The 14,660-nt window shown below is 33.2% G+C and overlaps 1 protein-coding gene across 1 annotated transcript in view; it reads right to left on the bottom strand.

The window, feature by feature from the left end:
• The window catches only part of DTWD2 (DTW domain containing 2), a 146,505-nt gene that overhangs the window by 115,267 nt on the left and 16,578 nt on the right, over positions 1–14,660 (bottom strand). The window contains exons 2-3 of the mRNA XM_081299110.1: positions 3,217–3,307; positions 52–146 (exon numbers count right to left, since the gene is read on the bottom strand). Of these exons, the coding sequence (XP_081155236.1) occupies positions 52–146; positions 3,217–3,307 (186 nt within the window). The remainder of the gene's footprint in view (positions 1–51; positions 147–3,216; positions 3,308–14,660) is intronic.

Genomic DNA, 14,660 nt, shown 5'->3' on the forward strand with positions numbered 1-14,660 from the left:
AAAGATCTGTGTAAAAAAGAAACATCTTAAATTGCCCTAAAATTCATTTACCTTTCTTCACTAAAGCGACGACCAATCTTTACTTTACACTTGTCCTGGGGGAGGCATGCTGCTAGGAGAGGAACTGTCCGCAACACTTTGTTTTCCTTTAATGAAAAAAATTAATGGAGACATAGATTTTTTACTTAAACACACTTTTAAAACATTTATAATGAGGCAGGGGCTGAGGCTAGAGCTCAATGGTAGAAAACTTGCTTAGTATTCATAAGGCCCTGGTTTCTATTCCCAGTACTACAAAAAAAAAAAAACTATGGTCTGGATTGTAGCTCAGTGGTAGAGTGCTTACCTAACACACATGAGGTCCTGGGTTTGAGCTCAGTACCACATAAGAATAAATAAATAAAAATAAAGGTAATGTGTCCATCTATAATTAAAATAATTTAAAAAGTTTTTTAAATTATGAACATTTGATTTATAACTTTACATATAATTTTCATAAATATTTTACTACAGACCACAGTTTTATAAGAGGTAAAAATTTCTCTGATATATCAGCACTTAGCATAATATAAGTGTATCTTTTTAATGTATGTAGATATGTTTTTATTCTATGTAGATATGTTCATAGGTTTACTTATCCAATAAAATAATATCAGTCTATATAATAGGATTATGAAAAACATAAATTTGTGTTTAGATAAACTGAATTTTTTTGGCAAGGATTTAATTTCAATAATAACTACATTCTGTACTATATCAGCTTGAATATAACTGCCCAGATCTTTATGACTGGACAGCAAGAAAATACTCAAAAAACAAAACAATGGGGCATACCAAATGGTCACAGAAGCTCATCTTAAAGAGTTCCAGATGCTCTGACTGCAAATTGGTGCAGCCAATATAGAAAGCAGTATGGAGATTTCTTGGAAAATTGGGAATGGAACCACCATTTGACCCAGCTATCCCTCTCCTTGGTCTATACACAAAGGACTTAAAAACAGCATACTACAGGGACACAGCCACATCAATGTTTATAGCAGCACAATTCACAATAGCTAAACTGTGGAACTAACTTAGATGCCCTTCAATTAGATGAATGGATAAAAAAATGTGGCATATATACACAATGGAATATTACTCAGCAATAAAAGAGAATAAAATCATGGCTTTTGCAGGTAAATGGATGGAGTTAGAGAAGATAATGCTAAGTGAAGTTAGCCAAGTCCAAAACACCAAATGCTGAATGTTTTCTTTGATATAAGGAGACTGATTCATAGTGGAATAGGGAGAGGGAGCATGGGAGGAATAGACAAACTCTAGATAGGGCAGAGGGTTTGGAGGGGAAGCATGGGGTTAAAAATGATGGTGGAATGTGATGATCATTATTATCCAAAGTACATGTATGAAGACACAAATTGGTGTGAATATACTTTGTATACAACTAGAGTCATGAAAAAAATGTGCTCTATATGTATAATAAGAATTATGATGCATTCCACTGTCATATATAAATAAAAAAGTTTAAAAAAAGAGCTCCTGATGCTCAAAATGGAACAATTTGAAAAAATAAATAAATAACATAGTATTCGACTATAAAGCAAAGTATAATATAGACTAGAATGATATAAATGATTGACTAAATAAGTAAATGGGGGAGAAAAAAACAAATCTTCCTTACAGTACAATTCCAAATAATAAATGTAAATACTCCCCACTCCAAAAAATGAAGCTGTCTCCCTCCCATTTCAGTGTGGACTAGAATTATAGCCTTGCTTCCAAAGAATAGAGAGAATGGAAACAGAACCAAATAACTTCGAAGAGGAGAAATCTAGTGACTGATTCTGAAAATTCCATTCATTTAGCCATCCTCAGTGATTTTTTTCCAATATTCTAGCCTTCAACACTGGGAACCACCTGTCTTGTTACCACAAGAATTCTATCTTAAATCCTGTTAAGACAGATGTTTAACTATGCCTTAAACGTATTTTAGGAGATTTTCCAGTATTTCATAACACACTTTCCTCCTTAACATCACTGTGAGATTTTGACATAGATTTAGTCACTTTCTAAAGTCATTTTCTACATACATATATATATATATGCTCTTAAAAATGCTCTATACTATCACCTCTATATAATCTCCATCAAGTCGTCTTTTCCCAAAGCCCCCTTCTGAGCCTATCCAAATGCTTTTTACTCACTTTTTTATGGGGGCATTCATCAAATTGACATATCTTTTTACCAAAAATAGTGTCCTGAAGATAAACATAGGCAGCCCAGAATTACTAAATTAGAGAAAGACTGAAAAGTTACTTTGTTGATAAATAAAAGCAATAAGGGGATATTTGTGTATGCATACAATACATATGTAGCATGCACTATTTTGGATGGATCCTCTAAACTGTGGATTAACTATGGTTAAAAAAATTTAAGAGATTTGAAATATATTAAAATTTCCACCAGTTAATGAAAACACCTACATTTTAAAAGCCATCTTATGTCTGGAACTACATAATAATTCCTTTTGTAAAAGCCAGATTGAATTTAAGATGTCCTGACTTCCTACAAACTCAGTTTAAGCTTCAGTTTATATTAAATTCATTCATACTATGCAATGAGTAATTTTGTATTAACTAATTAAAAGTATCCTATAATTTCCTTCCCTCCCCTCTCATTACTGTAGTTAATCAAAGGTTAAAAACATATGTATACAATGGCACAATATAATTGTAACCAGAATAAAAAAATTAATTAAAACATCTTTAAATATATCACACATATTATAAAATATAAATTTGTTCTATTCATCTTGAAGAAACTAAAGATTTTTTTTCTTTTTTACTCTGTATGACTAGAATGCCAAAGCTACTTCTACTTTAGCAAGAAAAGACATGAAGAAACATAATTTTTAAAGGAAAATTTTTAAAGGAAAGATTTTCTTATCTCTTTACTTACAAAATTACATTTTTCTTCATACAAAAGTTGTTGGAATTCTAAATGTATACACTAATAAAACCATTTTATGAAACATGTTTCTAAAGCACTTGATTCTATATTATCATATAATATATAAAAAAATTTCTTCAAAAAAAGTAAGCACTTATAAACTATTTCTTCTTGAAATGCTAAAAAGCTGGGAGGGATGAGTATTTATCTCTGTGTTTCCTCTTGTGTACTCATATTCTATCTGAAATTGTATGGTTAATAAAATCTTACCTCTGCTGGATGCTGAATTATGTACAAATGGGTAGAGATGTGCAGAGGGTGTACTGGTAGAAATGGACACAAACATACTTTCTGAGGTCGGCTAAAGAGCAAAAAAGAAAACAACCTGTAAATTTGTAAAATATAATGATATGACGATATCCTAATACTTAAACATAATCCCACTATGTTATATAAAGAGGTTTGCTAAAGCTGTAGTCTTTTCAAAGTGAAACACCGAGAATAAACTTAATTAATCAGTCTTTAGACATGAAAATTGGGAAGAGATTTACGTAAATTCTTTATCATTCATACAAATTAAAGTACCTCAAAGAGTCTTCTTAGTGAAAGAATACTCTTAAGTCACCATGGACTTTTATTTATGAAGAAACACTTTTTCTAACTTTCACTCTAAATTTACCCTTAATGTCCTCAGTAAAAATGTCCAATGAGACTAATTTTTTAAATAATAAATTGAACTGAAACATTATGGCCTTTTAAAATGTAGTTTTGAAAAATTTAAATAATTAAATATAACTCTATAGAAATCAAGTTATCTCAATATCTTAAAACCATTAATATTTACCAACTGTGCTCTAAAATTCTATTAAAAGTTGATTGTCTGAAGTTGGTTAAATTCTTAGCCCACACCACTAACACTGATTTAACCCACAAATCTCTGCAATATTTAGAACATTTTTAAGTACAGTATCTAAGTGGAATAATTCTGTTCACGCTGTAAAACATTCCTCTCTCCTCTTATTTACAAATTTCTCTTACTCCCAGAATTTTTGAATTCACTTTAATTATAGTCATATATATTTCCTTTATGCCTCTACTTATATTTCTATTTTAAAACTTGACTACCCTTATGATTTATTTTATTTTCATATATGCTTTTCTCTTTCAGACAATGAGCCCTCTAAGAACATGCATTTCATTTAAGTTTGTATCATCCAGGGTAGTCTTTCTCAAACTTCAGCTTATATCAGAATCACCTTAGATTAGACTGCTGAGTCTCACACCTTTAGAGCTTCAAATACAGTAAGTCTGGGAATTTACATCTCTAATAAGTTCCTGGATGATGCTGATTGCCGCAGTCTTGGCTGGGCACAGAATCACAAGCCACCACACACCTTGTAGATTCAAACAGCAATTCTTTATTCCCGAACTCACACCGGCCTCTACACACGTTCTGGGGAAATCCCAGTTCTGCCGCACAATTCACGTCCCCAAAATACTTCCTCAATTCCAGGAGAACTCAAGGATCTGGCGTGCCTGAGGCAACAGGATACGCCCTATCCCCCCCCCCCCAGGGTACACCTTAAAGCTGGAACTTCCCTAAATCCAAGGACGGGATACTCCCTAAAGCCTGATCAGCTCTAAACCCCGGATCCGCCCTGGTCCTTGAGCAAGGTCACCTTACTAAAGCATACATGCAATGTCACAGCGAATGTCCTCTAAGCAACATGGGGTATGCTGGCAGGGAAATTTCGATGTGTCATTCCTACTTGGCAATGGCCCTCAGCAGCTGATGTTGCCTATGGGGGAAGAATAAGGTCATGGAAGACAAAAAGACCAGTTTGAAATGCAAGTCACTAGAGGTGTCCACCCAAGTGGATTTTTTTTAATTTAAGTAACTTTGAATTCATTCATATCTAAATCCTTCCAACTTACCCATACATGCACCTGAGGACTGGCAAAGCCTGATAAATTTTTGTGAGCAGTAGTGAAAAGAAAACAAACTACAAAGCTGTGGGCAAAGGAATTAACCAGACCATTTTCCTCTACATGAAAATATGACCTTCACTAATTAACTAGTTCTGTTACCCTGGCTATCTGACAACTGTATTGCTAAGCAACACTGTATGTGATTAAAATGATCCAACTGGTAGACAGCATATAGACTGGAGAATTATAAAGTGATGGGGATACCTTACTTTAAGCTTCCCTAATTTAGGACCCTAGAAATTTGCTAGAGAGTTACAGGAGATATTGGCTCCTGGAAAATAGCAATGTAGGTTCCCATTACTGATCAGTGTGGAAAATCATCTTCCAACTCATGGACCTCTATGCTAGACTGCCACAAGGATTCCAGAGAAAAGAACCAAGGCTGCTCCAATGCAAGCTGTTGCTTTTGTCCTATATGTTATATTTCTGGCGACATATGTGGCCTATAGTTTTGTTAAGCACCTGCTGCCAGGTGCTTTGCTTGGCATCCTATCCCAGATATCTACAGAGTTTAATGCATTTTGTGGTCTTTGCACCAATGCCCCTTTCTAAAATAGTGTCTCTTCTCCCACTATTACCTTCAATCTCTTTATCCTGATTTTTCTTCATAATGTTATCATTATTTGGCATTATATTATCAGGATGTATGTTCTCTTTCCTGCAATGTATGTTACAGGAGAACAAGAAATTGGCCTACCTTTCTCGCTGCTATATTCCTAACATTAGTAGAGTAGGCTCTCAAAAACATTGTTGGATGTTGAGAGCCACAGCCAAAGGGACCCCAGCAAACTTCCAGCTGCCGGCTGATGATTGGTTCACAGCGGCCCCAGCAACATCTAGCTGATTGGCTCCTCTGCAGTGATGTTCATTGGGCTGTTTCCCCGCCCTTCAGACTGCAAAGCTGATGATTGGCTCACAGCGGCCCCAGCAACATCTAGCTGATTGGCTCCTCTGCGGTGATGTTCATTGGGCTGTTTCCCTGCCCCAGACCACGGAGCTGCTCATTGGGGGACTTCTTTGGCTCCGCCCACACGACCCAGCCAATCGGCCTCAAGAGCAGGAGGATTGTGGGAGGTGGTGAGGCTTGTGTGGGTGAGAGGCTTGTGGGAAGCCGGTGGTGGCAGTTGGGCTCTTGAGGGTTTTTTCCTGAGGAGCTGTTTTGTTTGGTGTTTGTAGTTCTAAAAATAAAGTTTGTTTCTTTTGACAAGTGGCTCCTGAATTGTGCCCAGCCAGACTGCGGCAGTTGAACACAGGAAGGAATATCTCTACATTCCCTCTTACCTTCACATTGGGATGCATTTCTCCTACAACACAATTTCCTATTCTATACTTTTATTTTCTTCCATAACAAATTTTGATCTCTCTTCCATGTCTTCTATAGCACTTGCGCAATTAGTTTGTAATATAAATGAAATCCAGAGTGTAAGATTTCCCTATTATATTTTGTAATCAATTTAAAAAGTGACAGTCTATAAGAGGCAAAATTATTTGCTGAAGAAAATATTTACTAAAGAAAAACACAAGCACTTTATGTGTAACAGTGTTAAATGTGATTTAAGCTAAAATTAATAGCTTTGGCTAATGTTTTGATATTTTCATAAAATGTCATTACCTATTTCCTCTAAAGCATATCTCTTTTATTAACCTAATTTTAATTAAAATTACTATAATAAAATTATAATTCTTTAAAACACTTTATTTTTTCAACTAACTTCATATTTAGCAAGGTACTTTATAACCAGAACTTGTGCTTGTTACCTTAATATTAATCCTTCTCATGCTTTCCTCCTCTGCATGCTCTGCATGCATTATCCTAGTGAACAGGTCTCCAACTATTAAACCATCTCTTACTAAACTAGTAAATAAGTGCAGAGTAATTGTTATCCTCATTCTAGAATCTTTTTTCAAAGAACAAAAATATCACCCAACACCCAAATACAACTCAAAGTTTTAAATATTACAAATGGAAAACAGACTAAATGACTTTAAATGCAACAAATTTTTATTCTAATATTTACTGTACATCTAACCATATGCCTGACATTAAGTGCTTGAGACAATAAGCAAAGACTCCTGCTATTATGGAGCTTATTTGTTCTCACTCTGCCAGAAAGAATTTTCTGAACACTCTTTGCTTCCTATGAACTATTATATTTGACAAGTAACTAACAATCACAAACTTCACACCTAAACAGACTATCAGTAAACAAAGAGCATTCATTCTAAAATAAAAATCAAGTTACTTCTAGGATTTCTATAGTTTTTTGTTTGTTTATTTTTTTTACAATTTTATATAGTTCTAAGGAGTTAAAAAGAAACCTAAAGAAACAAAAACTAGTCAGTAGACAGAGGGTTGATGAATAACTACCAAAATGTGTCACTGACAATGTCATTGTCTTGGGCATGTCCCACATTTCCAAAGTACTTCTTGATAAAACTACTAACAATGAGACACCAAGAACGTTCTAGGGAATAATTACTGAATACAAGCAAATATAAAAATGTAATCATCAATGTCTAGTTTTTGAGCTAATTTATAACAGAATGACCAAAATAAGAACTGAGGTTTTCCATCCACTACATTTACAGGGTTATAAATGTATTATAAATACTGTTTTTCTACTCACTAGAGTTTATCTTATTCAAAAATCTATACAACACAATTAATGCTAATTATATTCTTAAAATATAATGGAAGCTTCAAACAATTTCCCTAAGGGAATTTTATAAAGTAAGTTTTTTTTCTTCTTTTCTTTTTAAATATGTAGAAATGAATAAGATTGACATGCCTTGTACCCAATACAAGGGTAATTTGTCACTCTGAGCATGCATTCTATGACAGCCTGTGGGATAATAAAATTATATCTGACATACAACTAGAGATGCTGGGACCAACAAAATCATCTTTGTGGACTGGGGTTGTGGCTCAGTAGTAGAGTGCTTATCTAGCATGTGTGAGGCACTGGGTTCAATTCTCAGCACCACTTATAAATAAATGAATAAAATGAAGGTCCATCAACAACTAAAAAATATATATATATATATAATAAGTCATCTTTGTAAAGCTTAAATTTCATACATAATATTCACTGAAAGATTTTTCCTCATAAGCACTGATTTTAGCCAAGATAATCTCACATAAATAAACTTTAAAGATTAGTAATTAGATGCATAATTACTACTTTAAAGGATTTCTTTTATCCATTCAACAAAAGCAAATGTAGAACCCAGAAAAATAGTGCATCTCAAATTTTCTAAGATGCAATAAATTTTTATAATCCCAACAAAGTGAAAAGACAAGGAACAAAAAGTTGTATGCTTTTTCATTGGGTTAGTTGAATATCTACACTGCATTACACATAAAAATGGCAACAGCTTTCTATTTTTAATAGGCTTTGGAAAAGAAAATACCACAGTGCCCTCTGCTGTCTTTTAAAGAAACCAAAATGATCCTTAAGATAAATGCTAATTTTTAAATTTCTGAAATTACTTACTCATCATAACCAATGAAAAAAGAAAGATCTTCATAAATTGTTAATATAATATTATAATAAATTTTCATTTCACAAGTCAAAGAAAAGTAGGTAACATCTTCTATGTTTGACTGCTTCATGTAAAAATAACAATATACCACTCCCAATTTATTTTAAATTTGATTCATAAATTTATCTTACAACTGACTTCAGGAGTGAAGGAAAGACAGATTTAGAAGGAAAAAAATCACTGTTGTAGAATAGGTAGTAATTTTATAACAACAATAAATATCTTTAGATGAGAGTTTCAGAGGCCTGTGCCCTAGAAAGCATGACTAGAGCAGTGGAGAAATCAGCAAGATCATCTAAACTGTAGATTCATATCTTTCTGCTGCTAACAATGAATCTTACCCTAATTATATATAGTGCTTTTTTATAACTTTATGTATTTATTTGTTTATTTATTTTTATGCAGTGCTGAGAATCAAAACCAGTGCTTTATGCCACTACCTTCACAGTGCTTTGAAGTCACTAAGAATAATAATAATACATAATACTATGATTATTTAGCACTTTAAATTATTTATTTCATCATCATTTATTCCTTCTTAGTATCTATTTTTGTATATAAGCCACATCATCAGTATGTAATAAATGCATGTAATTATAAATACAAGTATACATATTAGAAATGCAGCCTACTATTTTTAATCAATTGTGGTATGTCATCAAAATAATCTTTACTACTGGCCTGGAGATAAGCTTGTTCTTATACTGGATCTATAATTAAGGAAAGTTTCTGTGAGTGTTATTCTAATTAAAGAAGTCTTCAGAGATGCCAGATGTCTGCTGACCAAAATCTTTGCATCCAAGAGATGACCATATTCAGCAGCTAAAAAAATTGTAATGAAAAATGACAAATCAACTGAGAATCTTACCATAATCAGGTATATTCATTTATCCTATGATTTACTACTTAGTAATTTTTCTCTCACATTTAATTCACTATAATCCCAACAGAAACAATTTCTTCATCATTCCATGCAATCCTAACTGTACATTACTGGGAACTAGATATGGAATAAATAATGAGTGAATGGATAAAGAATACCCACATGACTTACTACCTTGTTTTTGTTTTGTTTGCAGTGCTGAGGATTAAACCTTTTGCTCTGCTACTGAGTTACATATAAATTATAAATCTTACCCTAATTATATGCATTGCCTTTCTTTTATAACTTTATTTATTTGTTTGTTTGCTTGTTTATAAATTAAGATCTACAGCAGAAATCTATGCTGCTTACCCACTGGCCAGCGAAAGGAAACAACATGAATATACATTTTTATAAGCAAGAAATCAAAAAGGTATTTTACAGAAAATAACACTAATAAACATTTTCATTTTGCTCATTATTTTATCCCCTTCCCATATCTAAGAACTATCTGTGTTTTAAAATACAGATTTATGTGGATAATTTATTGGGAGAGCATTTAGCTTAATGTTATATAAATGTCCATTCCCACAAAAGAATATAAAATGAATTGAGAATTTTCCTTGGCATAAAGATACAGAAAATGTATTAAAATTTAGGTTGGGGTTAATATATACAAAAAAGAATATAATATTGCTATGAATAATCCATGGATTTTGATGCCCCCCCAAAAAAAGCGAATTTCACCAATCCAATATTTATGTACAGCTGATAAGTGAATATTACTGAAAGTCTCAGGATGAAAAAAATCTCCATCATGAGGCAATTTATTTCTGGTGACCTGCAGCATTAACACATATAAAATTATTAACTTGCCTATAGAAAAACTACCCTAATAGTGAAGAAGTTGGATTATTAAAAAACACACCAACTTCATAAATAGTCATGATATTTCACAGAAGGGAAAAGAAGAGGAAAAAGGCAAGGAAAGGAGAAAAGGAGGAGGAGGAAGACTGGCAGGAGAAAAAGTAAAGAGGAAGATCTTAACATTTATTACATACTTTTAGGTGACAAACTATGCTAAATGCTTTATCTTCATTTAATTCTCTGTCAAAGGGGGATAGTATTATTGTCCTGGTTTACAGATGAATAAACTAAGACTTAGAGAGGTTAAATAATTTTCCCTCAAAAAAAAAAAAAAAAGATGGAGCTGGAATACAGTTGTTTATAGAACATGCCTTTATAATACATTTTATTAATTCCACATCACATACACACTTAATGTTCAATGAAATATTATTTTAATATTTTATTCTAATTTGTTATATAGAAAGCAGAATGCATTACAATTCATATTATACATATAAAGAACAATTTTTCATATTTTGGGTTGTATACAAAGTACATTAACACCATTCATGTCTTCATAAATGTACTTAGGGTAATAATGTCCATATCATTCCACCATCTATTTTATAGCCTTGCCCCCTCCTTTCCCCTCTCTCCCTTTTGCCTATCTAGTGTTCATCTAATCTGCCCATGCTATCCTTTCCAACCCCACTATGAATCAGCCTCCTTCTATCAGAGAAAATATTCAGTATTTGTTTTGGGGGGATTGGCTAATTTCACTTAGCATTATATTCTCCAACTCCATCCATTTACCTGAAAATGCCATGATTTTATTCTCTTTTATTGCTGAGTAATATTCCATTGTGTATATATACCACATTTTCTTTACCCATTCATCTATTGAAGGGGGCATCTAGGTTGCTTCCACAATTTAGCTATTGTGAATTGTGCTGCAATAAATATTGATGTGGCTGTTTCCCTGTAGAATGCTGTTTTTAAGTCCTTTGGGTATAGACTGAGGAGTGAGATAGCTGGATCAAATGGTGGTTCTATTCCCAGTTTTCTAAGGAATCTCCAAATTGCTTTCCATATTGGCTTTCCCATTTTGCACTCCCACCAGCAATGTATGAGTGTACCTTTTCCCCCACATCCTTGAGAACACTTATTGTTTGTTTGTATTCTTAATAGCTGCCATTCTGACTGGAGTAAGATGAAGTCTTAGAGCAGTTTTGATTTGCATTTCTCTAATTGCTAGAGATGTTGAACATTTTTTCATATATTTGTTGATTGACGGTATATCAACTTCCGAGAAGTGTCTGTTCAGTTCCTTGGCCCATTTATTGATTGGGTTATTTGGGGGGGGGGGGTGTTAGCTTTTTGAGTACTTTATATACCCTAGATATTAGTACTCCACCTGATGTGAAAGTGGTAAAAATTTGCTTCCAAGCTTTAGGTTCTCTATTCACCTCACTGATTGTTTCTTTTGCTGAGAACAAGCTTTTTAGTTTGAATCATCCAACTTATTAATTCTTGATTTTAATTCTTGTGCTTTAGGAGTCTTATTAAGGAAGTAGGGGCCTAATCTGATATGATGGAGGTTTGGGACCTACTTTTTGTTCTATTAGATGCAGCGTCTCTGATTTAATTCCTAAGTCCTTGAGAGATAGGGGTTTCATTTCATTTTGTTGCATATGGATTTTCAGTTTTCCAAGCACCATTTGTTGAAGAGGCTATCTTTTCTCCAATGTATGTTTTTGGTGCCTTTGTCTAATATAAGATAAGTATAATTATGAGGGTTAGTCTCTGTGTCCTCTATTCTGTACCATTGGTCTATCAGTCTACTTGGGTACCAATACCATGCTGTTTTTGTTACGAGTGCACTGTAGAATAGTTTAAGGTCTGGTATAGTGATGCCACCTGCTTCACTCTTTCTTACTAAGGATTGCTTTAGCTATTCTGGGTCTCTTATTTTTCCAGATGAATTTCATGACTGCTTTTTCTATTTCTATGAGGAATGTTATTGGGATTTTGATTAGAATTGCATTAAATTTGTATAATGCTTTGCGTAGTATGGTCATTTTACAATATTAATTCTGCCTATGCAAGAACAAGAGAGATCTTTCCATCTGCTAAGGTCTTCTTTAATTTCTTTCTTTAGCATTCTGTAATTTTTGTTGTAGAGGTCTTTCATCTCTTTTGTTAGATTGATTCACAAGTTTTTTTCTTTTCTCTTTTTTTTTTTTTTTTTTTTGAGGCTATTATAAATGGGGCAGTTTTCCTAGTTTCCCTTTCAGAGAATTTGTCACTGATATAAAGAAATTCCTTTGATTTATGGGTGTTAATTTTGTATCCTGCTACTTTGCCGAATTCATTTACTAGTTCTAGCAGTTTTCTAGTAGAATTTTTTGGGTCTAATAGGTATAGAATCATATCATTGGCAAATACTGCTAATTTGAGCTCTTCTTTTCCTATGTGTATCCCTTTACTTTCTTTCATCTGTCCAATTGCTCAGTGATTTCTAATTTCATTCCATTATGATCGGATAGGATGAAAGGTGGTATCTCTACTTTTTTATATTTACTAAGAGTTGTTTCGTGACATAATATATGGTCTATTTTAGAGAAGGATCATGTGCTGCTGAGAAAAAAATGTGTACTCATTCATTGAAGTATGAAATATCCTATACCTATCAGTCTAAGTTATTGGTTGTATTATTGAGTTCTATAGTTTCTTTATTGAGTTTTGCTTTGGATGATTATCCAGTGTGAAAGAGGTGTGTTAAAGTCACCGAGAATTATTGTGTTCTGGTCTATTTGACTCTTGTATTTGAAAAGAGTTTGTTTGATCAACATAGATAGAGGCCCCACTGTTTGGGGCGTATAAATTTATTACTATTATGTCTTGTTAGTGAATGGTTCTCTTAAGCAGTATGAAATGTCCTTGTTTATCCCTTTTGATTAACTTTGGTTTGAAGTCTACTTTATTTGATATGAGGATGGAAACCCTGCTTGCTTCTGCAGTCCATGTGAGTGGTATGATTTTTCCCAACCTTTCACCCTCAGTCTGTGGATGTATTTTCCTATGAGATAAGTCTCTTGGAGGCAGCATATTGTTGGGTCTTTTGTTTTAATCCAATCTGCCAGCCTATGTCTTTTGATTGGTATGTTTAGGCCATTAACATTCAGGGTTATTATTGAGATATGATTTGTATTCCCAGACATTTTTGTTTACTTTTGGTATTTTACTTAACTTGGTTTCTCCTTCAATAGTGTAAATTATTTTAACTATTATTTATCATGGAAAGTTTTCATTTCATCATCAAATCTAAAGCTTAATTTTGCTAAATATAAGATTCTTGGTTGGCAACCATTTTCTTTCAGGACTTGATATAAGTTGTTCCAGGATCTTCCAGCTTTCAGAGTCTGGGTTAAAAAAATCTGCACACAATCTAATTGTATGTGTATATGTAACCTGATTCCTTAACATAACAATAATAAATTCATATGCCCCCTATATGTAATCTGATTCCTTTCTCTCATGGCTTTTAATATTCTCTCTTTATTCTATAGGCATTTTCATTATAATGTATCTTGGTGTGGATCTGTTGTGATTTTGTACATTTGGTATCCTGTAAGCCTCTTGAATTTGGTTTTCCAATTCATTCTTCATGTTTGGAAAATTTTCTGAAATTCTTTCATTGAATAGATTGCCTATTCCTTTGGTTTGGAACTCTATGCCTTCCTCTATCCAATAACTCTTAAATTTGGTCTTTTTCATGATATACCATATTTTTTGAATGTTCTGCTCATGGTTTCTTACCATTTTCACTGTGTAGTCTACATTCTTTTCAAGATTATATTGTCTTCATGGTCTGAGGTCCTGTCTTCCAACTGGTCTAATCTGTTGGTGATGCTTTCAATTAAACTTTTAATTCGGTTTATTGTTTCTTTCATTTCAAGGATGTGTTTGTTTGTTTGTTTGTTTGTTTTAGAACCTCTATCTCCGTATTGATGCAATCTTTTGCTTCCTCTCTTTGTTTATGTAGTTCTTTGTCAAAATGATCTTTTTCTGCCTGTATTTGCTCTCTTAAATCATCCTTTAATTCGAAGAACATTTTAAACATGTACATCCTGAACTCCTTCTCTGTAATTTCTTCTGCTGTGCTGGCCATGGATTCTAATAATGTGGCATCTTGATATGTTTGGGGCACTTTCTTCTCTTGTCTTTTCATATTTCTTGTATGTCTTCCCTTCTAGCACTGTGGATCTGAGGTGTTACTGTTTATACCTTAGAGGCTTATAGTGCCCTTGCAGGGATCCAATACCTCTCCTTTCAGGTGAAGGACAATATCATCAGATCCTAATATAATAGTATACACCCTAAAAACAAATGTTTGCTATTAAGATGTTCATAGTTTAGGCACAGTATATAGAAATGGTGAATTGAATTACCATCTACAATATATCAGTAG

This window comes from Spermophilus citellus (genome assembly GCF_964194105.1).
Source record: "Spermophilus citellus genome assembly, chromosome: 1".
In the NCBI taxonomy this organism is placed as follows: Eukaryota; Metazoa; Chordata; class Mammalia; order Rodentia; family Sciuridae; genus Spermophilus; species Spermophilus citellus.